Source organism: Electrophorus electricus, chromosome 21, assembly GCF_041902795.1.
Source record: "Electrophorus electricus isolate QZ-2024a chromosome 21, ASM4190279v1, whole genome shotgun sequence".
In the NCBI taxonomy this organism is placed as follows: domain Eukaryota; kingdom Metazoa; phylum Chordata; class Actinopteri; order Gymnotiformes; family Gymnotidae; genus Electrophorus; species Electrophorus electricus.
Genome location: NC_137517.1, coordinates 14,637,807 through 14,664,525, shown reverse-complemented (window position 1 = coordinate 14,664,525; position 26,719 = coordinate 14,637,807). Strand labels below are relative to the sequence as shown.

The following is a 26,719-nucleotide window of genomic DNA, read 5'->3' as shown; positions in this document are numbered from 1 at the left end:
TAATAAAGGCCACACTTAACACACAAGTTTGAATTATTGTGTCATTTTATATCTCAAAACTGGGCAATTTAAAACAGAGAAACAAGAAAGAAATGTTTTTTGTTTTCAGAAAACCTAAATCCAATCCTCTTTAGCCAAGACAGATGGCGCCTGAGGCCTTCCCCATCCTCCAGTCTCCTCAAGCCCCTGCTGCGTGGCGATTGGCTGAGGGACGAGTGAACAACCGTCACTGCCCCTGGTGGCAGCGAGGCATCCGGCAGGACATGTCCTCTGGACGTCACTTCTGTGTCTTCCTCTTGAGTGCCTTCCACTCTCCTTCCTGTGTGGCCAAGCTGCCGTAGAGCTCCTTCACCTTCCTCTTTCTCTCCGCATCCCTGACACACACACACACACACACACACAGACACAAAGAGAAAGAGAGAGTTATAATCAACTGACATTACTCTGCCACAACAGGATTCTGCACTTGGTCTAACAAAATTAGACCAGCTTTTTATTAAAAACAAAAAAACAAAAACAAACAAACAAAAAAAAAGCATAAACAAACTAAATAATAAAACTGGAGCACATACTTTCACTATAATCACCAAATGCTTTCCAGAACAATTATGTTAATGGAATGACTCAACATGAACTGTGAAATTGTTTTATTTGGTGTGGGAGTGTATATATATATGTGTGTGTGTGTGTGTGTGTGTGTGTGTGTGTGTCAGCAAGGCTAAAAAGCCTGTGTCAGTATGACCTGGTTCGACTACCAGACCTATAACCTTTACAGCATTACCGGACTGACAAAGCCCATCAGGCTGCCCGAGTTGCTTCGGTTACGGCCACTGACAGGCAGCGTTAGCACTTGCAGCGAGTGCCACGGAAACGCGACAGCAGCTTAAATATGAAAGAGCTGTTGCATGATTAACTGACCAGTGTGGGATGGGGTTAGTAATGGAAGGCACGTGGTATTAAACATGGCATGAAGTATAGAATGTGGGTGACTAGTTACACTGTATTATCTAAAAGGGTGAGGGGTATTAAAAACATGCATAGGCTTGTCGCATGTAGTACTGCAGCTTTACAAAGAAACTTCGCAATGGAGGAAACCGCACAGAGAGCAAAGAAGGGAGGGGGAGGTGAAAGAGTATAAGTGTGTAAAACAGGTGACGAAAAAGGCTGCCGTCTCGGGCACGAAGTTAAACAACCCCTTAAATGGAGCGGAAAATACAAAGAATGCTCGTCAGGAGGTACTTGGGTTGCGGTCTTCCCTATATATGCATGTTTGTTCATCGTCAAAGGCAGAGCTACTTCCTGATTTAGGTGCACCCGTCGTGGTGTAGTGGCTCTCCGGAGATCTCCATAATAAAAGGCGCAATCAATTGTGTACCCGAGTGTTTTTGAGGATTGTGTTTCTTCTCCACATATACACGAACACCTGGTTGAAACTCTGCAAATTGGTGACCCCGACGTGATGCGTGGGAGAGGAGGGATTTGGACTTGGACGACTCTTCGGTCTGCGTGTCACGTTCCGGCCGGACTTACAAGGTAAGCAGAAACCTGTTATATGAATTTTGCATATTTGAACAAGTATCTAAATTGAGATGTGATGCGATAGATCGGCGACGAGTCAATAAATTAAGTGAAATTTTGGAAGGCACTCGGGATCGCCGACAGGTGAGTAGCCCCAAGGATAGGAAGCTGGGTTGGAGTCCCGAGGAACTAGGGAATCCTCAAATGCTAGTTAGAGAACAGGTCATCTAACTTTAATATAAGGAATATAAGGGTAATAAAGTGTTTCTCTCAATGTGTGCACGCGGAGTCAGATCAGAGGAGCACGAGGAGCTCATATCAAGGCAAGTTGTTTAAGTCACCTGCTAAAATCCTACTCTGCGAGGGGAAACCTCACGGTGTCAACGGAACTTCACAGGATGCGTTTAGAAGTAGTGGCTGACGGTTTGAAACTTTGTAAGAGCAGTGCATGCTCAGTGGAATATAAGGGAAGTAAAAAGGGGAAGTGACTAATACACACACACTTAGCGGAGCAGGAGAGGTAGAATGATATGGAGGGAGAATTTGACAAAGAAACCCAGGAGGATGGGTGGGGACCAGATGGCACAGGATGGAAGCCGTTGGGAGAACAAATTAGATTCGTGGTGGCAGCGGCAGGACAAACAGGGAAGGAGAAAGGGAGAAAAAGGAGTAGAGGAGTATAAGCAAAATGTTGGATGGGTTACTGCTACAAAAGGGTGTAAAGGACCAGGGAAAACACAGGGCCAAACTAAGCATTTGATTATCGGGAAAAGAGAGGGAATGCAAAGCTAAAAGGGACACAGCAAAGGAGAAGATAAAGAAGGTGAGCATGTTCTCTAAGGAAACCTGGAAGCAGGAGGCTAAACAGGAAGAGGAAGATCGGTCTAAATGGTATGATTTAGCAATACGGTGTCAAGGGGTAGAACATTTGTGTAAGGAGGAGCAGAAGGAAAGGAAGGAGGGGCCAGAGATGGCGCCGCCACCCCCGTATGTGGCAGACACTAAAACCACTCATGAACCAGCAGCGCCCACACCCCCGCCCCAGCTGACTGCGGGTCTGTATCCTGTTATGAAGGTTGAAGCTGGGGAAGTGTACATCTCGGAGCCTCCCAAACCATTACTGGTGGAGACTCACCTAAGTGAGGATCACCAGCGCAGAAGAAGTCCATCCTCCTCCACCACCCAAACCATGACGTCTACTGGTTCGTCTGAACCCAGTGAGGAAGTGGCCCTACATCCCTTCCAGACTCGGATGGAAGGGAAAGGCAGCGAAGAGGAAGAAGCGATCGGATGACCGAGGTCGACAATCGGAGCCAGGGTTCATGGAAATGAGAATTACAGGACAGTGGAAAGAGGAAGAGTCTGGAGAGAAGGAGGACGAGAGGTATTTGGGAGAAGAAGAGGAAAAGGATGAGGAGGACCCAAGAGCGGAAATGCGAGACGTGTTGGAGGAGGTCATGATGGCAAAAGACCCATCTGAGATGTCTCTGTGGGAACTGGAGGAAGAGGAAAAGCAGAAGGTAAAAAAAGAAAGGGCAGGGAGCGAGCGCACGCCGGGGACAGCCCACTCACACTATGACCCTTAGACCTAAACCAGAGCCCTTAACCCCTAAGGGGCTGTACCCTTTATTAACAAACCCGGAAGGAATCAAATGTAGGAGATATACAGGCTTTAGTAGATGAGCTTCCCCGTGTCGGATGGAGGCGGAATATGGCTACAAAAATTAGATATGCTCACAGCAGGACAAACCCTAGCCTTAGGGGATTTCAGGGCTGTAGCAGCTCGATGCATGACACCGTCATGCCTTAGGGAGCTGGAGATTGATGGAGGCACGACCAATGACTCTGATGAGACTAGATTAACTCATGCGATTTGTAAACTAGGAGAAGCCATGCGCACCAAATATCCCTTATCAGGGGTACCGGAGGTAGTGAGAAAGGCTATGCAAAATAACCCAGGTTTTGCCCGATAGTGACTCTCAGATGTGGGATAAACATTTAGTACATCACTTATCTTTAGCACAAGACGAGTCACCTAAAACGGAGGAGGCGGATAAGGAATTAGAGAAGCAGTTGACTAGATTGCAGCTGGCAGAGGTTAAACAGAGATTGAATAAAAAAAAAAAAAAAAAGAACAAGGAGCCGGCTAAGTTAATGGTCGCCGCGGCCCCCCAGCCGGGACCGGCGGGTGCAGAGACCCAGACTCCGCCACCGTGGGGTGGTCAGGGACACATGTTTACGGCTCCCCAATGGGGGCCCACTGGAGATAGAGGGGCTTTCCGGCAGGGTACTCAGATGGGGCCAGGGTGTTATAATTGTGGACAACTGGGGCATATGGCCAGAGATTGCGGGGGGCCGGTGACCTCACCTTGCTTCAACTGTGGACAGTTAGGTCATTGGGCCAGAGACTGTCAGGCACCCGGCCCCCCAGCATCCAGAGGTAGAGCTCAAGGAGGACATGGATGAGGAACTGTTCAGGCCCCTTACCCACAGGTGGCCCCAGGAGGACAATATCCAGCAGGATACTGGGAATCCAGGGAGGGGGCCGAATGGGGCCCACAATGACGGACCCCACAGGGAGGCCGTGACAACGGCAGATCCCCCGCTGGCAGTACAGGTCAATGAAGATGACCTGCCATTTTTGGTGGACACCGGTGCAACGTGTTCAACGCTCAACACGAGACAAGTAGTTCATCTCTTATCACACAAAACTACCAGTGTGATGGGCTTCTCTTTATGCACCAAAGTGGGGAAACAGACTGTGATGCACCCCTTCGTCTATTCACCGACAGTGCTTGTTAATCTGATGGGCAGTGATCTGCTCATTAGGTTGGGGGCTACAAAATTATGCGGCCCGGAGGGACTTATGGTTACGTTACCAGGCGGAACTAAACTTCCTTGCTCTTCAGGACTGAGAACCTCATCCCAGTATCTCATTCAGCCAGTTCAGGAACAATGGGCTGACATCTATTGGTGCCTGCTGGAACAGGAGTCCACCTGCCATACAGGAGCTCTGTCTGCATACTTCAGCTGGAAGCCTTGGATCTCCCTACTCGAACCCTACACCCTGCCTCCTAACCCTCCTCACGTCACTTTGTATTATGACCGCCTTGGGGATGACTCCTACCAGGAGGAGTTCCGTGAGAACCTTGAAGGAGAACATTGGTATGTTCTTACTAACTGCATCTACGTCGCTCCTGAGGGCGTTGCCGTGGCGGTCCAGTTGGAGCCTTGGTATAGGATGGGAAGCAAAGCGGTAGCACATGTGTCGTTGGCTCTCCATCCTAAACATCAGGCGAAGGACCTGGGGCCTATGGTCCTTAGGGCTTCTCGTGCAACCGATTGGGTCCCGACTCAGATACCCAATTTGTTCTATTTTGCCAGCTGCAAGACATAGGATTGAGATGGACGGGATTGACCGGACCACCTTAGAGCACAGACTTATCGCTAGACATCATGGCAGAGAACAGCTAGATCACCCTGACACTCAGGTAATGCTCAGTAATCTCCCTGATTATTTGTGGGCAGACAGTCTGACGGATGTCGGACTAATGGACTGTATTCCAATAGACTTTCAGGTCCAACAGGGGAATCCCATATGGATCCACCAGTATCCTCACAAGCAAGTTGCAGAATTAGGTATTAGAGACACGATAGAGGGGCTGTTGCAGGCGGGAGTGTTAGAACCTTCATATTCAGCATGGAATACACCTATTCTACCGGTAGAGGAAAAAGGGACTGGGAAGTATCGTACGGTACACGATTTATGGGCCATTAATGATATCCTCCTGACCCCGACTGTTCCGGTGCCTAACCCATATGCTGCCCTGGCGAACCTGGGACCCCAACAGAAGTGGTTCACATGTATAGACTTAGCCAACGCATTCTTCTGTCTGCCTTTAGCTGAGCAATGCAGGGACATCTTCTCCTTCACGTTTCAGGGTCGTCAACTCAGATATACTCGCCTCCCTCAGGGGTTTGCGTTATCCCCAGGTTTGTTCAATCAAGTCCTTAAGGAGGCATTGGGTGAGTGCTCCTTACCACCGGACACCATACTTATACAGTACGTAGATGATTTGATGATCGCGGCTCCAACCGCACAGACATGCCTGATTGGGACTCAAACAGTACTCCAGAACTTAGCTGACCGGGTGTTCAAAGTTAGTAAGGACAAACTGCAGGTAGCCAGAAGTCAGGTTTCCTTCTTAGGCAGGCTTATTTCCCAGAGGGGAGCCGGCATGTCCCCCGCACATCGGTCGACGACATTAACCTTTTCAGGCTTAAGGTGATGTAAAGACATGCTCTCTTTCCTTGGTCTCGCCGGCTACAGTCGTAATTACGCCCCTGACTACGTGGGCCTTACACAGCCCATCAGACGACTGGTTACTGAACAAGGCATGCGAAATCTCACCAACCCTCTTAATTGGACGGCAGATGCCGAAAAGGCAGTTGGTTCAGGCTACGGACCTCAGCGCTCCAGACTACTGTTTACCTTTTCATCTGGATGTTTCAGAAACAGAAGGGGTTAGTAATGGGGTTCTGTTTCAGAAAAAAGGGGAGGGTGAGGTAAGCGCTCATGTATGCTAGTGTGTTACTCGATCAAATGGAGAAACGGCACCCAACGTGTACTCAGCACGCAGCAGGAGTGGCAAAATTGATTCAGAAAACGGCCCATTTAGTCATGGGGCACCCATTGCATGTACTAACAACACAGTGTTGTAGCATATGTGAACTCACAAGCATTTAAGACTCACTTCACTGCGACAGCAGCGACTCAGAAAAATTCGGAACCAACCGCACATCACATACACACACACGAAGGTGTCAATATGGCCGACAACACGGGCGGAAGGGAACCACATGAATGTGCGGCCGAAGTGGCCAAACGTGAGAAGTTGAGGCGAGACTTAAAGGCGGAAGCAATTCTAGGGGCAAAGAAAATGTTCACAGACGGTTGTTGTTTTAAACATCCGACCCGAGGGCTCGTAGCAGGATACCCGGTAGTGGAACCAATATATGTCAGGACGGAGGAAAACAGCGGAACTTCACGGTTAAAAAAGCTGAAAAACCGGAGGGAACCCAGGTGGCCCAACGAGCGGAACTGGTGGCGGTTATTGAGGCTCTCTGGATGAGCGCAGGAGAGTCAGTAAACATACGGATTCCGCATATGCCGTCGGGGCAGCCTGTGTGGAATTAGGGCAGTGGATAAGGGCTGGTTGTGTCACGGCATCCAACAAACCAATTAAACATGAGAAGGAGATGAAGGAATTGGCGGATGCGCTGCTCCTGCCACATCGGGTGGCAATCATTAAATGTAAAGGACATGATGCCGGAGATACACTAGTGGCAAGAGGGAACCAAGCAGCAGACCAGGCAGCTAAACAAGTGACGGGATACCAGCCAACCCTTAACCTGGTCTGTGTGGAATCGGAGCTGTAGGCGACATTAGGGGAGGAGAAACTGAGAGTGGAAAAAAGCTTCAACGCAGGAAAAAGGTGGTGTGGGTGGCAAGAGGGGCCATTGGGAAAAGCGGAGTGTGGAGTGGACCGGACGGAAGACCGATCTTACCCCCAGAGACGAGAAGGGCAGCATTGGAAGAAGCCCACTGGGTGGGGCATGTTGGGGTGACCCAGATGATGAAAAATCTGGAACATTGGTGGCATCCATACTTGAAAGATATGGCACAAGAGGTGGTAAGGAACTGTGAAATTTGCAACAGATTTAACAGTAGACCGTCAGGTAAGACTTGAACAGGGGAGGTTTCCGCTAGAGACGAGGCCAGGGAGAGAGAGTGATGGACTACATGGACGTGGGGGAGATGGTGCGAAAATACAGGTACGTATTGATGTGCGTGGACGCCTACACGGGGTGGCTAGAAGCATGGCCAACCAAAAAGGAAGACGGTAAGTCGGTGGTAAAATTCTTGATTAACCAATACATGGGTTTCCTGAAAAAAATAAGATCAGACAATGGAACACATTTTAAGAATCAGGATCTACGGAAGGTAGAGGCCATGCTAGGCCTAAAACACGCATTTGGGACAGTGCATTATCCCCAGTCATAGGGGAAAGTAGAGAGGATGAATCAGACAGTAAAAAAAAAAATTGGCAAAAATCTGTGCACAGACCAAATTGAACTGGTTAAATGCTCTACCTGCGGCGTTGATGTCTGTTCGATGTTCAGTGAATCAGGGTACTAAATTTACCCCACACGAGTTAGCAACAGGGAGAGCATTTCCAGGACCGGCAACCAAGCCACTGCTCACAAAAGAGCCTAATGAATTGAGTGTGAGGTCATATTTTCACGAACTCCAAGCTCTCGTTTCAGTTTTTTCTAAACATGTAGCGGGCACCAGAGGAGGTGAGACGAGTTTAACCCCCGCCAGAAGTGGAGTGGGTGTGGCTGAAAGTCATCAAGTGAAAGTGGCCCGAGCCCCGGTGGACTGGTCCTTTCCAGGTGGTGGAACAAACATCTTATGCGGTCAGGCTTCGTGGGAAGGGTGAGACGTGGTTCCATTGGAGCCAGTGTGCGACCGCACAGATGCCTCAGCGAAGCCTAGGAGAGGTACAGAAGGATCTGCAGAAGAAGCGTCCGGACTCATCATAGTTCGACGAGGGACCCTTTCCAGAAAGGGCAGAATAATCCCTGTGAGTGGTCCTAATGTCAGGGCAGTCTACCCGACCCTGAAGAGAGAAGAGCCCAAAGAAGAGCCGCAGGAGAGCGAAGATTGGACGACGTTATATGATCTTAATCGAATCATGTTGATATGATGCATTAGTCATACGCTGTATCAATTGTTTACATTGCTGAGCATTGCAACAAATTACAATTGTATGCAGACGTAGGAAAGAGGGGAAAACGTAATACCGTGGGGTGCGACTGCGAAGGTGAAGAGAGACTCGAAGCATGAGGGTGTGGCATATGATTTGGATAGGGTGTGGAATGATAGGAACAGGGTTAAGTGGGACAGATGCGAAGGGCTGTTTGAATTGGTACGGGGGATTAGAAGTAGAATATGAGCTGGGAACTACCACCTCCCTGAGATTTGACCCATGTGCGGTAATAAACTGCCACGGTAGAAACTGGTCTTACAGGGGATTGGACATGTATGTATGCTGGGATTATTATGTTAGTAGTAGGTGCATTGAAAACCGATCGGCCTCAGAACGATGGTGTCCAACACGGGGAAGCGTAGGGGCGTACACCGGCCCCTCCTGGACACCCACCCTGACAGCCACCAATGTGTGGAGCCAGAAGGATATATGGAAACAACTCCACCCAGTAATACACAGAACCCGGTGACCCTGTCCCTGAACAGGACAATTTAGGAACGCTACCACAACCACGTACATCATACTAGGGCTGGATGCTTCAAGAAGAGATCCCTTGGGGTTAGTTCACATTAATTTCAAAGGACCCAAAACGGCCATCCCTACAGTCGCAGGTAATTTTTCAACGTGTCCCACAAGTACTTCGAGGTTAGGGGTGAACTGCCTTAAGAAGAAAAGTTCGATGGTTAAAATAGACTACACCCAGCTACGTCCAGAAGAGGTGTTAGCCCTAGCAACCGGGTACACGGAGTCTAATCTGTGGGTAGATTGGACGATGCAACAAGCTCGGGATCAACACCTCAGTGAATGCGTCGCCTGCGCAGCAGCCAGGCCCGAACTTATTACCACCCACGCTCCACTTTATGCGTCTGCCGATCCAAATGGGTATGCCTGCATGCTGGCTTTGACACACTTGGCCGAACCCGAGAATTGCAACACCTTAAGTGAAAATTTTCCCCCCATAGATAATCTCACTAAGACGGGACCATTTACCCCAGTAAAGGGAGTAGGGACTTGTACGCGTTTCCTTAGAGAGTCCGACGCGTTGACGGTCAACCTCGGTTATATTGAGGACGGATGGTGCAACCGTACGGTAAATGATACCATAGGGCAATAGGCAAGAGCAGAATTATATTATTATTGCGGTGATCATCGTCTAATGGTTCGAATGCCAGCGGCCTCACGGGGGAAGTGTGCTATGGTTAGGCTGGTAGCACACGTAACCTTAGTAGGAAGACAGGCGGAAGGTGAACACCAGGAAGGTGTCCGGAGCTGACGGCGGTGATCGGATCAATTTTACCTGAGTAAAAACTCCCCCACATACGTGGACTCCATAGGGGTCCCAAGGGGGGTCCCAGAGGAGTACAAATTAGTAGATCAAATAGCTGCTGGGTTTGAGAACGTCCCTATAATTGCAGCCTTATTTCCGGTTACCCCCAATAAGAATGTGGATCGAATTAATTACGTGCATTACAATGTGTTACGATTGGCTAATCTCACAAGGGATGCCGTAGAGGGTCTGAGGGACCAGCTAGGGGCAACATCATTAATGGCGCTACAAAATCGAATGGCGTTAGATATGCTGTTAGCTGAAAAAGGGGGAGTCTGCATTATGTTTGGGGAAATGTGCTGTACTTTCATTCCCAACAATACGGCACCGGATGGGTCCGTCTCTAGGGCGTTGGAAGGTCTCCGCACTCTGTCCAATGCAATGCATGAACATTCAGGGGTAAGCAACCCAATAACAGGGTGGATGACGAGTATGTTCGGGAAATGGAAAGGGTTCATTATGCCTCTCCTCATCTCCGCAGCCAGCTTTATGGCAATTTTAGTCACGTGGATGTTGTTGTATACCATGTGTTCGAGCATTAATAACACGATTGATCTCGGTAGCTATTGAAAAACGGGAAGGACCGACTCTTACTATGATGCCGTTACTGAAAGGGACCAAAGATGAAGAATTTGGGATTGAAGATGAGACAGAACTGGGGAGAGAACGGTGTTAGTGGGGTGATCTCTTTGTAGAGATCAAAAGGGGGAATTGTGGGATGGGGTCAGTAATGGAAGGCACGTGGCATTAAACATGGCATGAAGTATAGAATGTGGGTGACTAGTTACACTATTATCTAAAAGGGTGAGGGGTATTAAAAACATGCATAGGCTTGTCGCATGTAGTACTGCAGCTTTACAAAGAAACTTCGCAATGGAGGAAACCGCACAGAGAGCAAAGAAGGGAGGGGGAGGTGAAAGAGTATAAGTGTGTAAAACAGGTGACGAAAAAGGCTGCCGTCTCGGGCACGAAGTTAAACAACCCCTTAAATGGAGCGGAAAATACAAAGAATGCTTGTCAGGAGGTACTTGGGTTGCGGTCTTCCCTATATATGCATGTTTGTTCATCGTCAAAGGCAGAGCTACTTCCTGATTTAGGTGCACCCGGCGTGGTGTAGTGGCTCTCCGGAGATCTCCATAATAAAAGGCGCAATCAATTGTGTACCCGAGTGTTTTTGAGGATTGTGTTTCTTCTCCACACATACACGAACACCTGGAGTAGAGTTGAAACTCCGCACCAGATTCAGAATTCGGAGACTCGAGAATTTAGAACATTTAGATCTTTTTACAAACCACCGAACACTAAAGGAAAGAGAAGACCATGTTCGCTAGCAAAACAAACCCGGTTTAGCCAGCTAGCCAGAGAACGGAGAAACATTTTTTTACTTGTTTTACTTGCACAAATAACATTTCTGAGTAGTAGTGTTTTGCTAGCCTACAGTACTCCAAATACAAGTTTGTTATAACCTACAAATATTTGTAAAAACCTGTCCATATGCAACCAGTACATACACTGGTTTAATTTCACCAACAAATGCTGACTTGCTATGGCCAAGTGTCCGGGCTTTTGCAGGTTTGCTTAGTGCATTTTCCTAACTTCGAAATCAGGTAGATGTGAAGGTCAGGAAAGCTGATTCCTGGCCACGTTAATGACCATGAAGCGCTGGTTCTTTGGCAATTTGGATGGATCATCGTCAAGTCCAATTGCTTTTAATGTAAGCAGAGAATCTCTTGGTTCATTCTCGGATTAACCTAATAAACGCTAAGGGGTGAATGCCTTTGGAAAAGTTTTGACAATGTGCTACTGTAAGACCTCCCACTGGTCAGGGGACCTTTACGGCCTGATAAACAAACAGGACTTTGAACAGCCAGTCGAGCAGATAGTGTTGACATGTAACCGCGACAGACGCTGCGTCTAATCACCTGCTCATGATGTCGGAGAGTTTGGTCTGTGCCAGGAAGCGCGTGTCCTTCCTGATCTCCCTCAGTGCGCCCTTGAACTCCCGCTTGTACTTGTGTTTGAGTCTCTCTCGCTCCTTCTCCTCCTTGGTACTCCCCCGCTTCTTCCCGTAGTCTAGTCTGGAGAGACAGAATGCCATGATGGAGGAACAGACCACGAAGAGGGGGAGGAATACACCACAGACAGAACAACAACGAGACAGTTAAACTACAAAGAGCAACTTCTGATTTCCCATCATACCATGGGTGTGATTTTCAGAGACAACCAAAAACATGATTAGACACTCCATCTCCCTCCTACTCCCACAAGAAAAAAACAAAATGTGTGTTTGTAGGGTGTGAGTTTGTTTTTGTGTGTCTGTGTGCGTGTATTGCATGTTCAATCATCCACGTCTCCACTCACACTTCTACTATTTTTGGCTCCAACAGTTTCAGTGGGATGGGCTTCTTCTTCTCAAACACAAGCGGTGCATGCTGGGAAGGGCTTTCTGGCAAGTCCTCCAGTATTTCTCTGTGGAGCACCTAGACACAGCGGAGACAGGGAAATGATCACAGCCGCCAGCAAACTTTCTGGAATAAGCGCAGCCACTGGGGTGACAGATCCGCAAATTTCCCAGTGACGACAAAAAACAAAAATGGAAAGAGGTGAGATTATTAAGAGTGATGCTATGCTGCTTCAACAGTCCAGAGAGGGTGAACAGGGCACACTGTCCCATCACGACCAGTCACACCCCAAACCCTCAGTGGTGGGAAGGCCTCTCGCGTGCGGCTCTGCCCTACCCCTCCACAGCTCCTCCCAGTGAGCAGACTGGTGTTTCATTAGTGCACTCTGGAAAGGACGAATGCTCTCATTTTATCAGTGGGCTCTAGAAAATGCAAATCATCTAATTTTATCAGCACGCACCAGAAAATGAGACTGGTCTAGTTTTATCTGCATGCTCTGGAAAACTGCTTCAGGCTTCCTGAGTTAATGAGGAGCGCCTTGAACTCAAACACTAGATTTTTCCAAAAAGGTAACCTTTGACCCTTCGAGAAAAAAACTAAATTTGTGCATATGGGCATTAAGATGAATTAAAGGTTGACCACAGGCTGCAGAACGTGTGTTTATGAAAGCTAATATTCCATCTGAACACCTAGCAACTGATCAACTACAAACCCAGAACACCAGAACAAAGGAAACCATAATAACCACTTTGTATGATGATCTTATTTTTGCAGTAGGTCGCCAGGTATGCAGTGTACATGTGCAAAGCTCAATTACAACAGTTAGAGTACAACGGTATTTGGCCTGCGACCAACCTGCAGGGGTGTGGGGTAGCCTTCCACAGGAAGATGTTTGGCTAGAAGGGTTCTGATTGGCTGGAAGATCTGTTGGTAGGAAGGAAGCTCTCTGTAAAGGGCGGTGCATCTCTTCACCAGGTCCAGGCATGTGTGCAGCACAGAGAGTCTAAAACAGACAGAGGCTGTCCATCAGAAACCTCCCAACATCATTTACCAGGAAAGCAAGACAGAAAGAAGTGGAAAAATAACAATGAATAAAGGAAAGTTAAAAAAATGTAGTTAGTAACACTCATTTACTATTCACTGTACATTTCTGTCCATCAACAGCTTTACAACTGCAGGATTAACTCATAATGACCTTTTATGTGACAAGAGGCCACGTGCACAGCCTGTGACTCACCCACAGGTGTCTAATAGAAGGCTAGAAGAGCTCTGATTGGCTGGAGGCTCTATAGGTTTTAGTCTTATCCTGCGTTAACATGCAGAGCTTAACCAGGCCATTATCAAAGGCTTTAGAGCTGGGTAATCACACTCTACTGGTCAGGTCAGATCAGGTCATTATCAAAGTCACAAATGAGTGAGTGTGTCTCGTCAGTGCTGGTTTCTCTGCGTTGTCTTCAGTGAGACAGTGCGAGTCTCAGCCTCAAGAGAGTAGGGGTGATGATAATCACTGCTCTGAGACTCTCTCTCTCACACACACACACACACACACACACACACACAGGTCCAGGAAGAATCACCACAATTAGGCTGGGAGTATTCAGAGTGCGAAGAGCTGAGAGCGTTCAGAAAATAGCCAGCATGCGGTCAGAAAGAGAGAGAGAAATAACGCAATAAACCAATAACCAGCCAGAATTTGGGAGGGGGCGGAGAGAGAGAGCGAGGGACAAAAACAGAGAGTGTAAAGAGTGCACAGAAAGAACGAGCGAGGCAAAACAGAGTATAACAGTGCACACAGCCAGAAACACTGCGGCGGAACACCGCAAAGTTAACGTGGCAAGACCCTATTAATTCAAGTACTACTGCTCATACTGTGAATCTGAAGGACAGTGATGAACAGTATGAAGTGATGTTGAAGCACTGTAAGGAAAGCGCAAAACGGGGAAAAAATAATATCAGAATAATATCCAAGTGTTCGGATGTCCCAGTGAGCATTGCAGGGATACGGAAGCTACATCTCATCACTGGAGGTGCTGACCTTCTTAAACGCACCTGATTCAGTGCATTGACTGCTAAGTTTAGTAGGTGTGTCTGAACACCAAACTGTGCTGCTCTCTGTCCTTCCAGAACCAGACTTCATCATCTGTGATGTAGTGACCCTGTAGTGTAGTAACCCTATCCAGTAATAACCGTCTAGAGAGGTGTGTCTCATTTAAGACTACAGCACTTGGGTGAGACAGACCCAGGCTGAGTTTACTCACCCCACAGTCCAAACCCACGCAGGACATTGGTAATTATCACCCAGCTGTTCAGTAAAGGTCTGTGAAGTTGTGATTCCAGGCTGAACGGTGTATTAGAACCAGGGTTTAAGTAAACAGCATACTGATGAATGTGATGCGACGGTGTGTGTGTTCAGTTACAGAGGTTCAGAAGCAGAATGAATCTCGGCTAGACTCTCAGCATGCACACAGGTGTGCATGTGTGTACCTGTAGTGGTCTCTCTGCAACTCGGTGAGTATGTTAGTGAGTGTGAGGGGGAGGGGCTTCTTTCTCCAGCTGTAGGAGGCTTCAGGATCTCTAACCAAGAGCAGCTCCCTGGCTTTCCCCTGCTGTCGGAATGGAGGAACCACACGGTAACCTACACACACACACACACACACACACACACACACACACACACACCTGAAATGAGCTGTGATCAAATGTAAAAGTTTTACAGCAGTTTGAGCACAGGGCTAACACTGCTGTCAGGACAGCCAGCAAAGAGGAATTAAGGAGATTACAGAAAGAGACCGAGCACTCGTCCCTCACCTGACCTCCGCCATGCTTCAGTCATTTCACTTTAATCCAATAATATCCCTCTATCAGCAAACCTTTCAACCCTTTCACTGAACTGAAACAGAACACATTACCAAATGAGAGCGAGATACATGTGTGGGTTTACCTGCGCAGGGGTCAGAGGGAACAGCCAGGTGCAGTAACCCCAGCAGGAAGTTAATGAGCTCTGGGATGAACCGCCGCGAGAGAGATACAAACTCTACGGCCAAACAGCAGAGCAGCAACCCGGATAGAGTTCCCTCTAGAGACACCACTGGACACTGCAGGAGCAGAACACAGAGGAAGTTTAACGCATGCCCGCCCACCTCTAAACTTTGAAGCACTGGGGCACAGGATTATACAAGCAGCAGGGAAGCAGCACCTTGAGTCACAGCTACACTGTTTGCACTGTGTGTCGTGTTCCCAGCACGGAGCGTGGAGCGTGCTCTGAGAGCGCACCGCACTGCCTGTTGTGAGTACGTGGCACGTTCCAAACGTGTGCCGAGGGGCGTGCGTGGTGTTGCGTGCGTGCGGCTCTGGCTGCACAGAGCGGCCGCTGAGAGAACTGATTTACGCTGGCTCTCTCAGAGAAGAGCGACAGAGAAATAAAGACAGAAAAAACAATAAAATAAGAAAAACAAAATGTTTCAACACTGCCCTCTAGTGTTCATACACGGTTCTGTGAAGCTTTTAAGCGAGTGAGGAGAGACGGCGACTCCATGGGTGTCCCAGCCAGTATGGACGTTCAGGTCAGCGACAGCTGGGATTTACGACACGCAGAAGCCTGGCAGCGGTCATTCTTCAGGAAAAATGGCTCTCAGGAAGAGCACTGGAACTCGTCTGAGCCAATGAGACCACAGAGACTGGGGTTGTGGGTCAGGGCCTTATACTGCACGTCGACCTGATGTTTTCATTCAGACTGGGCCGATAAATCGCTAAACTTGAAGGCGGAGTGCCAGGTACCACCAAAGCATTACGGGATGAGGCACGCCTTCACAGACGGACCGCAAGTCTGCTACCGCTTTACCACCAGTGGGCTGGATGAATGAATGAATGAATGAAGTTACATTTATATTGCACCTTTAAGGGAACCCGAGGTCGCTTTAAAATTCACACACACAGCTTTTACACCCAGGCACACGTCGGTGAGCAGAGGCAGCTGGAAAACCTCAGACCTCTGCGGGACTGAATCGAATGCAGAGAGGGAAGAGGACCACACCCACGACAGCGCACCATTCGCCGCTGGACAGACACACAACCATTCACACACACCAGGACAACTGTTTATTAGGGTAGCCATCGCTGGGCATTCAGACACAGCCAATAATTCTCACACACGGACAATTTTTTAGGATAGCCAATTGACGTAACCTCCACGTTCTTGGACTGTTAGAGGAAACTGAAGACCCTGACTCCAACCAGATCAATTATAAGAGTAATTAATGAGCAATTATTGGAGTAATTCAACAGCAGTGCAGTGTAATTATTTTCTCTGATGTTTCCGCCAAAATCTGCAGCATTACTATTTAAAGTAAACAGCTGGAACTGAGGAGCAGGGGGGGTTAGCTGGTGTGGAGGATTGAACCAGTGTTCCCGCGACAGGAGCACACCCGCTCAGAAGAGGAGCACACACACACACCCACCTTGGTGAGGGCCTGGCTGATATAGAGGAAGGCAGGGGTTGTTACGGGGTGCCGAAAGTCCGAGGTGGGAAACAGCAGAGCAACAATCTTCAGGTAGACCAGCTACATGTATGCAAAACCACACACACACACACACACACACACACACACACACACACACACACACACACACACACATTTACTTATTATGACTCAAAGAAAACCATTTTAGCCAGAGATGCTTCTACTGAACTCAAGTTTGTTGCTTATGTTATGGATTAGACAAGACCAGAGAACTCAAAACCAGATGATCTGTACTTTATGTGAAATAGCCTGTGCTTCCTGTTCTGTGGAACACGCCAAACCCAGATCGTCCTCTGTTCTATGGCTTCCTTCTAATTAAATTGTTTGCTTTTATAAAGGCACATACATAGCTTCAAATATCTATGGTTTGGGGAAGTGTGTGTGTATGTATGAGATTAGCCTTTCTGGGATGACTTTTCTATGTGTGTAAGCATTGCTTCCTATACCTATGGCGGATTCTCTCAATGTATATCTCAATATATTCAGCTCAGGCTGTGAGCCTGAGTCAGCAGCCTGTCAATCAAGCATGCTCATTAAAATATTAGGACGACGTCCCTGTCATTCTCAGCTAGGACTGTTGAGCAAGCTTGGATAAGTTTATTCTACCTTTTCTTTTATTAATGAAAATTCGCTCCTGTGTTCAGTTTAACACTAATATCAAACATTTCAATACTTTATAACGTTCTTCCTGAGCCTTTAAAACAACCGGGCGAGTCTGATGCCTCTTAGATAAGATCTGAATTAAGTAAAAAGATTTGACTATGTGTGTGCGCACAGTTACCCACCATATCTAAGCCAGGAAAGGCAGCACGACCTTTAACCTCTATAGTCTCTTCCATGCTGTGTGCGTTGTCACTAAGCAACGTCTGCATCTCCTTGCACGTTGCATCAGGAAAAAGCTGACAAAGGGAATATATCTGCCTGAGAGAGAGAGTTCAACGTATTTTAACACTTATGGGATGAGTGTATTCCAACAAACAATAGTTAAGGGGTTAGTGTGTACAGTGTATTTACAGTACATTCTACCACACTTACGGAATGAGCGCATTTATTGTGGTCAGTTCTGGTGGACTCTGGGTGGCTAGTTCCCCCACATACTCCAGCAGGAAGCCAAACAATTTCTGAAAAAGCGGAAAAGCAATCAGGTTAACCCCATTATCCGTGCTGTGAGTGTGTCAGTGTTCGGTCCTGTAGTGTGAGAGACATGGGCTCAGTGAAGGTGGTCACCTGTAGTTTGGTCTTGTTGCCCACGGCCAGGCTGGGATGGTGGCACTTTTGGGTTCTCTCCACTATCAGGCACTGTTGCTCTGAAGTGTGACCCTGTAGCATCGCCTTCAGGTCAGTGTAGCTCTCAGGTGCTGAATACACGAACGCACGCACACACACACACACACACACACACACACACACACGCGCGCGCGCAAACTGTTAGAATGTCAAGCTAGTTAGAATGTCAGACAACTTCTCTCAAGACAAATAAAATACAAACTACTCTTGGAATCGTCAGTGCAAATAAACAACCAGTTTCTGTACTTCAGTCCTTGTATTTGGAACTTCCCTCTAATCTTCTTTGCAGAAACCTCCAGTTCTGAGACCTTCTCACTGAAGGCCCATCCTCCAGTTCTGTGGTTTAGGTCCCTGTGGGAGCTGTTCTGTAAGCCAGAGCTAGTGTCTTCAGATGGACTCATGATTCATGGTGCTATGTTTTGGATCATCATCATCCACACCCAAGCGCCTTTTTCAGCTTCAGCTCCAACAGATCCACCTCCACCTCCACGCTCCACAACCCCAAACCCCTGACAGATCCACCTCCACAACCCCAAACCCCTGACAGATCCACCTCCACGCTTCACAATCCCAAACCCGACAGATCCACCTAAACCCTTCACAACCCCAAACCCGACAGATCTACCTCCATTCTTTACAACTCCAAACCCCTGACAGATCCACCTCAAAGCTTCAGAGTGGACCAGTTGTTCTTCTCATGCAGTTCTTATTTTCCCCTCCAAATGTTCCTTTGTTGATTGTGGCCAGAGTTCTGCACTGACATCATCAGTCCACAGATCTTGTTTGTAAAGCTCATCTGGCTTGTCTAGATGTTCAGGGTATTTCAAATCTTGAGTTTTATGAGAAGGTCACAGGTAAGGCTTCTCTCTTATGACTTTTCCATGAAGACCATTGTGTATGGGTTTTAATTTGCTGTTCTTATCAACATACAAGCAGTTCTCTCAAAGAGTTTTCTTGACCTTCACGGTTCCCCTGAACTGCCCCTACTTTACATTACAAACTGCAGAAACCTCCAGCTGAAAAATCCTGGCCATCTTCTTAGTCCTCCCCTGCCTGGTGGCCTCCGGTCATTCACAGAAAGCTTGAGGACCGAGAATTTATAAAGTGTGGACATTTGGTTCACTTGCCACTTCCTAATTACATGCCTCGTGCCTGAACAAGGTCTGAGACAGTGCAAAAATAAATAAATTTAGGGTGTCTACACTTCTGCACAGGCTACAGTGGTGATGTTGATTAACCGTTTTGTGCTCCGTGAGACAGAATAACGTTGTATTATGGTGAACGGTGTGAAAGAAAATGGGGTTTTGAGTTAGCTACAAAGGCCATGTTTAGCACTTCTCAGTGAAAGCAAAGGTGTGTGTGTGTGTGTGTGTGTTATATATAAAATAAAGCCAACTGAGTGTCCTTGTACACCACTCACCCTGGAAGTTCACATTTTCTCCATACAGCTGATTTGAAAGAAGGCACCTCTGCGTGTTTGTGTATACACACCTTTAAATGTGTAGGGTAGTTCAGCTCTGGCAGCTTCCTGCATGACTTTCCTCTCCTCCTGACTAACGACTTCATCTTTGGCTGGAGTCTGTTCTGCTCCATCCTCTTCACCTCCATCCTCCTCCTCATCGTCAGCTCCACTGCCCTGCTCAGAGTCTAGGTCAGAGAGACCTTCAACACCTTCTTCCTCTTCCTCGTCCTCTTCATCATCATCTTTTTCGTCATCACCTTCAGCATCATCTTCATGAGAATCTTTTACACCCTCCTCATCCTCTCCTTCCTGGACATTCCACTTTCCATCCTGAAGAATAGCACAGAAGGGTTTGTAGGGGTGTGTGTGTGTGTGTGTGTGTGTGTGTGTGTGTGTGTGTGTGTGTACACGCACTTGTGCTTCAAGAGCCCCCCACCTGGTAAGAGAGTGTTTTACGATCGTCTTTGTCCAGGATAAACCCATCGTTCAGGTCGTCAGCTGACAGGTGACTTGGCGCCTGGGTGGTCTCGCCTACATCTCCCAGCATTCTCTTCTGCCTGTCAGCCTGCAAGCCCAAAAGGACATCACCAATCAGAGCCAAGCATTTTGCTCACCTGGTTATGAGGAGATGCATACTGCCCCTGTTCTGCAGAAGGCTGACTTGACTGAACTTCTGAGAACATTCACTTATTTACAAATTCACATACTCCCATTCACTCATGTTCATCCACATGTTCACAATAATCATTTCATACATTCACTTACACGCAATGGTCCTAAAAAACAGGAATGTCATTAACAAAGAGAATATTAGTCAGCAATATCAACAATATTCAACACGATGTCCAGGTGGAAGCCAAATTTGACTATCAGTATCGGGGAATGTGTCAGAAACAGCAGGTATGTAATGACGGAACACAAGTATAACAAAGGAGTACAGTACATAGACATATTGTAGAGTATCTGTTTTATAGATATTTGGACAGGCAATTAAACATCGCAACTATAATGCAAGCCAGTCAAGTGTGATCGACTGTGGTGCTGGTCCCTCAGGATTTGGGGGGGGTGGGCGCGTGGTACCTCCAGTCTCTGCAGGCGTTCTCTTTCCTCTCTGGCCAGTTCCTCTGCGGTCTTCAGCTTTTCTGAGGGCTGAGCCTTCATCTCAAAGCCCAGCTCCCGAACCATCACATCATAATCGTCCAGCTGCAAAAACACATGACGACCATTCACACATGCAGTGCATCATGCCCCACACACTTGTATCACATATCGACATCATGCCCTGCCCCTGCGTTCCCGCCCTCTGCTCACCTTTGGCTGGAGGGGTTCCTCACTGCCCTCTGCTCTGGACGCTTTGTGCGCCATCAGCCTCTGGATGGACCGCCACTCCTGGTCCAGCTTCTCCGTCAGCTCCTGCGCCTCCTCCTTCTGAGCCTGCCGCTCCCTCTGAGGACGATGCACGGCGCGCCGACCCACGATGGCACAACACAGAACACAACGCCTGTTAGCAAACCAGCAGAGTGCGACTCAACCGCAGACCCGACTCACAGTAGCGCACAGAGACACTTCATATGGCAACACCGCTACAGCAGACGACAGTCGAGCCGTAGACACTCATCATTCAACGCTCTACAATCGTGGACCGTTTCCCCACACACAGCTACGCGATGCTCTGCACTCTCTAATGAAACTTAACTGTGTCGGGTCCTTTGAACAGGAATCATTCGGAGTGTTTGACAAGTGTAGCTGAGAGAGGGGAAGGCTCACCTTCTCCTGTTTGGATTTGAGGATGAGCTCCTCGATGAGCTCCTGGCGCGTCTTCGGCTTTTCCCTGCCCTCTTTGCCATCATCATCATCCTCACTAGGCTTCTTCCTCAGTAGTCCCCCTCCTCCGAAGTGTGCGGCCGTGAGCTCAGCTGCAGGGGGGGGATCGGCATAGCGTTCTACCTCATACCATACTCTTCCTCGTACTGCGCTGTTCCTCACACACACACTATCTAAGACTAATTGCTCTCCAACATTATTTTTCTCCAAAGGGTTTCTTGGTGCACACTGCACTTCCTGCAGGACACGCTCCAACTGCCCTGAACGTGTGATGGCTCACCAGACAGGAGACCTTTCTCCTCCGAGTCACTCTCACTGTCCACCGCATCCGTCAGCTTCTCGATCTCCGCCAGGGACTGGCCGTAGTGGGTCAGCTCCTCATCCTCGTTCAAATTGTAGAGGTCCTTCCTGGCTTGTGTGCGCTAGGTGCCCACAAATGACCCCAGCAGACATGTCAGGAGGGCAAAACCCAATATAGCTGCACATCAGACAACATGCAGATGACTGAAGATGCCGAGACATAATGGGTCAAACACATTATGTGGCATTCAATCTTGTTACACTGCATCACTGCAGCAAGCCTGTTGTTTTTTAGGATCTTGCATTATGTTACACAATGTGGGTCTGAACAATATCTGGATATTTTAAGAAGCTGTACCTGTCTTTCCAAGGTGAACCTTTTCAAAATTTTGTCTTCCGGAGCCATCTTGGTGTCGTATTCCCCAAATCGCCGGTCAATTAATTTATTGGCTTTGTTTTTCAGCCTAAACTCCTTAAGAAGGGTTTCTTTCCGCTGTAAGGGAAATGACCAGAAAATGAGGTTTATATTTCATGAGGATACAAATGTAGGGGTCATTTTCTATAGTTACATTTCCACTCTTACTTTGTTAATAGCTTTCGATCTGGACACGCCAGGGAGCCCCACATCATGCTTGCTCTTACGGCCGAGGACGTCAAACTTTTTCCTGTTGATTTTCACCTCAAATGGGTTGTTCTTGATTTGTGCAGACGTTTTGGTCTTGCGGACTTTATCGGCAAGGTTCTTCTTTTTCGGGGGCTTACCCATTTTAGCCTGACACAAAGATTAACGAAGTTAGCTAGCTTTCCAAGCACACACACACACACAAATCTAAAAGGTTTCTTACAGCTTGGTCAACTACAATAGTTAATTCGACAGCTAGCCAGCCAACGTAACTGACATGTATTGGACTTGGGAACATTTTTTATTTTGGAATGTTAAATCTATTCAATTTAAGACAATAGCCAGTAAGCCTGTAAGCTAATGCCGAGCTAGCAGCAGTGTCGCTTCTTCCAAGACTGAGGCAAGCGGTTTATGAATCGTCAACTAGTTGATAACGTCGAAAACATTCGCTTTATCCAGCTAGCTGCCCATGCAAAGATATCTAAACTAAACTACCAAGTGTTCCTGACACGACGAACAAAACCGTAACTTACTTATAGCGGCCTACGCCCAAGATAAATAAGATGTAGCTTCCCGATTGCAATTTATTGGAGAAATGTTTAGAGTTCATCCATAGCCACTCGTAGCCACGTTACGCACATGGGTAACCTACTCCACTCTGCGGAAGTCATATGTCGGAAGTTCACGATCGGACTAAAACATGTCCGTGTTGCCAATTGGTCGCCATGAGCAGTGTGAGGAACATCGGGCGACAATAGCCCGTCTAATTCGGTCAAAAAAAAGATCGTAAATTCGATTGAAAACAAACAATAAGAAGAAATAACATTTAAAAATAAATTTAAATAATTAAAAATGCAACTAAAATTAGCCATTTTGAAAAAAATCTATTGCTGAACAAAGGAGCTGTGTAAACTTAAACCTCAAACTAGTGTTGCTGGTAAATATAGATTAAATAAATGGTAAATATAGATAAATATAGATAAAATTCTCCATCATTGGCATAATTACTACCAAAATCACCCTTTGTTTGCTCTCTCCCCTGCTATCCTGTTACATTAAATGGTCAGAAGTAGTTCCGTTAAAGAAGGTTAGGACTGGTCCTGCTATATTACTTAAGAAGTGGACATTAACGGCACTGAAAGGAACCTACGTTATAACAGGGCGATAAGGGTAAGGATGCCACCCAAGTCCAAACAAGACAGAGGCGAGGTAGAAAGACTGGAGTTGGAACAAGAGATTGTGCAAAGTTCTTTGAAGGGACAACGGTTAGCTGCGGCACAGAAGGCTACACCAAATGAGTCTTTATCTAGGCCAGGAAATTCTGCGGAAGCCTTCTGAAAGTGGTGGTTCAAGCCCAGGCAGCACAGGATGAATGAATGGCACAAGTAAGAAATGAGCAGCGATAGAGAAGTATGCAACACCAGTTCCAACAGCTCCAGGGGCAGGTGGGCAATAGTATTCCAATAAGCAGTGAATGAGGAAGCAAAGCAGCCGGTAGCAGAGCTGTTTCGCCACAGCGGGTGTTGCCAATGGAATTTAAAGAGCTGAAATTGCATCCATTAGTTGAAGGGGATGATATAGAGCATTTCTTAATGAGTTTTGGAAGAATCGCAACTGCATGCCATTGGCCAGAGAAGCATTGGGCCATTCGACTGGATCCTCTGCTCACAGGCTCATAGCGCATATGTCGCTATGGATGTTGATGATACAAATGATTATTGGAACGTGAAGGAAGTGATTTTAAGAAAATATTAAATTTGTGCAGAGACCTATAGGCAAAGGTTCTGAGCAACGGAAATATGGCCTAATGAGACTCCACGGGAATTATACGTGAGATTAAAAGAATTGTTTGTAAAATGGATCAAGCCAGAGAAATGAACGATTCAACAAATATTGGAATTGGATTCTAGAGCAGTTTATGAGGATGATGAGTCCGGACATGACAGTGTGGATTAAAGGGCACGATCCTGAAACAGCAGAGGAGGCAGCCAGGCTGGCGGAAGTCAACATCTCAGCTCGAAGAAGTACAAATGGCAATTGCCAATGGACTCAAGGACCAAGAAGTAAATCTGGTGGGGGTGGTGAAGGTTGTGGTTAGCTTCAGAGTAGACTGAATGCGTACAACAGGCAGTCAGGTAAATCCATTAAGCAGGAGGTTAGGTGTTATTATTGTGGGGAGAAGTGACACACCAAACTGCACTGTCAAGCAAGGAAAGTGAAAAATACAGCCATCTGTTAGTTTCTTGTGTGCATGGGGATATAAAAGAATAACCAATAGTTGAAGTTTTTTTGGCAGTGAATGGTCAGACATTTTTTATGCCAGTAGCATTAGTTCCTCAACTGCCTTATTTGGTGGTTTTAGGGCAAGATCTTCAGACTCTGTGTGACTTAATTGCACAAGTGAAATCCTGCAATGTCATAACCAGAACTCATTAAAGATACTTTCAGCGAGTTACCTTTTGCCAATACAGTTATTGAAAATGAGCGAGAGAAAGTGCATAAATACAGGAGAGAAAAGTGCAAGGCAAAAGTAAAAGGAAGCTGTTTTGGCACCACTGTTGATTAGTTTAGAAATGGAACTGATATAACTGAGCTGCAGGATATAACTGAGCTGCAGAAAGCAGATGCTACACTGCAGGGTTGGTTTCAAGAGGTCTGAAATAGAAGGAGTGAAGCAGGGAACGACACAAGGTATGAATGAAGAAAAATGTCATAAAGAATGATATTTTTTCTCAAGTGAAGGGTGAGGTAGAATCTTCAGTGGTACTGGAGTTTCTCAGATATACGATTATGACACTCGCACACTCAGTTCCATGGGCTGGACATTTGGGCAAATACAAGACACTGGCGAGGATTGCTTATCAATTTAGTTGACCATTGTTGTCAGGGAGAGAAGTGGCACGTGCCCAGTTGCAAAATATACCAGTAATTGAAACGTCGTTTGAGAGAATAGGTATGGACATAGTGGGGCCGTTAGAAAGAAGCAAGAGTGGTATTAGGTATATACTGGTGATCTGTGATTATGCAACAAAGTACCCAGAAGCGTTTCCCCTTAGAAATATTAAAGCAAAACAGATTGCTAATTGCCTGATTCAGCTATTTTCCCGAGTTGGGGTACCCAGGGAGATTATTACGGATCAGGGGACAAATGTTCTCTCTGAGCTTCTTAAACAGGTCTATCAGTTGTTAGATATTAAAGGCATTAGAACTACTCCTTCCCATCCCCAAACAGACAGCCTGGTGGAAAGACTTAACCATACGCTGAACACTGTGCTTCGTAGATTGTTGTCCAGTATGTTGTCCGGTATGTTATCCCATTGAGGTAGCGTTTGGAGTACATGATGTCATTAGCTCAGGAAAATATGAGGAAAGCCCAAAAGAATCAGAAGGTATGGTACAATCGGAATGCCAGGGACAGATCTTTGATCTCAGGGCAACAGGTCCTTTTGCTCTGACCTACCAGAGATAATAAGCTATTAACTAAATGCCATGGTCCGTATGAGGTACTTCATAAAGTCGGGAAAGTGGCATGAAATCAGTATGCCGGAAAGGAGTAAACGGAAACAAATCTTTCATATAAATCTTCTTAAAAAGTTCCATTCTAGATCGGAGCCAGTGGAAACGCAACTGTTTGTACGAGCCGTGGAGGATGAAGAGAAGCCCACTGGACAGTATTTCCCTATTGGTAATGGCACACAAGCGACAAATATGTCCCACCTAGAGCTGATCCAGCAGCAACAGCTAAAGGAGTTACTGGATCCGGATTGTTCCAGGAAAGACCAGGATATACAGATCTGGTTCGGCATGATGTTAATTTTATTGAACATACCCCAGTGCGGAAAAAGAGGTATTGCATTCCAGAGTGATTACTACCTGCTCTGAAGCAGGAACTGGACATTATGGTATCATTAGGTGTAATTGAGCCTTCTGCAAGTGAATGGTGTAGTCCAGTAGTGCTGGTGCCAAAATAAGATAGCACTATTATATTTTGCATCGACTTCAGGCATATTAATGCACTTTGATCTCTATCCGATGCCACGCATTGACGAGTTATTGGAGCAGCTAGGGAAAGCGAAATACATTACATCCGTGGATTTATGTAAAGGGTATTGGCAGGTCCCATTTAGTGATAAAGCAAAGGATTTGACTGCATTTAGGACTCCATATGGACTTCATCATTTTAGGGTTATGCCGTTTGGCTTGCAGGGAGCACCAGGAACTTTCCAGAGACTCATCGATAAGGTGTTGCAGGGTACTGACACATTTGCTGCTGCATATTTGGATGATGTTATTTTTAGTGAGACCCGGGAGGACAGTGGCACTCACACATAACGTAAACGGCGAACATAGGCACTTATAATGCAACCAAGGACGTGAACAGAGGCAATGACCGACAGTGACGCCCACACCGACTGGGGTTTAAATACATAAACGCATAACAACACTTAACTAGGTGCAGGTGTGTGCAAACATGTAGGCGTGATTACAATCAGAACGAAACAAGAAACCACGTGATCAGTGAGAGGCGAGCGTACCGTGACACGTGAAAATCTGCACTATACGTCTAAATATGGTCAACGATCCCACCTGGAACATTGTCTCGTTTTTGTTGTGTACTCTGAAA

At 46.9% G+C, this 26,719-nt stretch overlaps 1 protein-coding gene across 2 annotated transcripts; it reads right to left on the bottom strand.

Moving 5' to 3' along the window:
• Positions 1–27: 27 nt before the first annotated feature.
• Positions 28–26,719, bottom strand: nop14 (NOP14 nucleolar protein homolog (yeast)). Of its 2 annotated transcripts, none has more exons than XM_035521414.2 (19): positions 26,631–26,719; positions 22,057–22,245; positions 21,832–21,966; positions 21,454–21,595; positions 21,117–21,265; positions 20,661–20,795; positions 20,430–20,552; positions 19,786–19,914; positions 19,379–19,679; positions 17,828–17,958; positions 17,636–17,721; positions 17,386–17,521; positions 16,538–16,639; positions 15,022–15,175; positions 14,565–14,715; positions 12,936–13,083; positions 12,040–12,158; positions 11,601–11,756; positions 28–374 (listed from the first exon to the last, which is right to left on the bottom strand). In XM_035521414.2, the coding sequence occupies exons 2-19, from the start codon at positions 22,237–22,239 to the stop codon at positions 278–280; spliced, it is 2,577 nt and encodes an 858-aa protein (XP_035377307.1). In that variant the 5' UTR covers positions 22,240–22,245; positions 26,631–26,719; the 3' UTR covers positions 28–277. The 2 variants fall into 2 exon arrangements, with proteins under 2 accessions (XP_035377307.1, XP_035377306.1); XM_035521413.2 differs by lacking the exon at positions 26,631–26,719 and adding an exon at positions 22,629–22,785.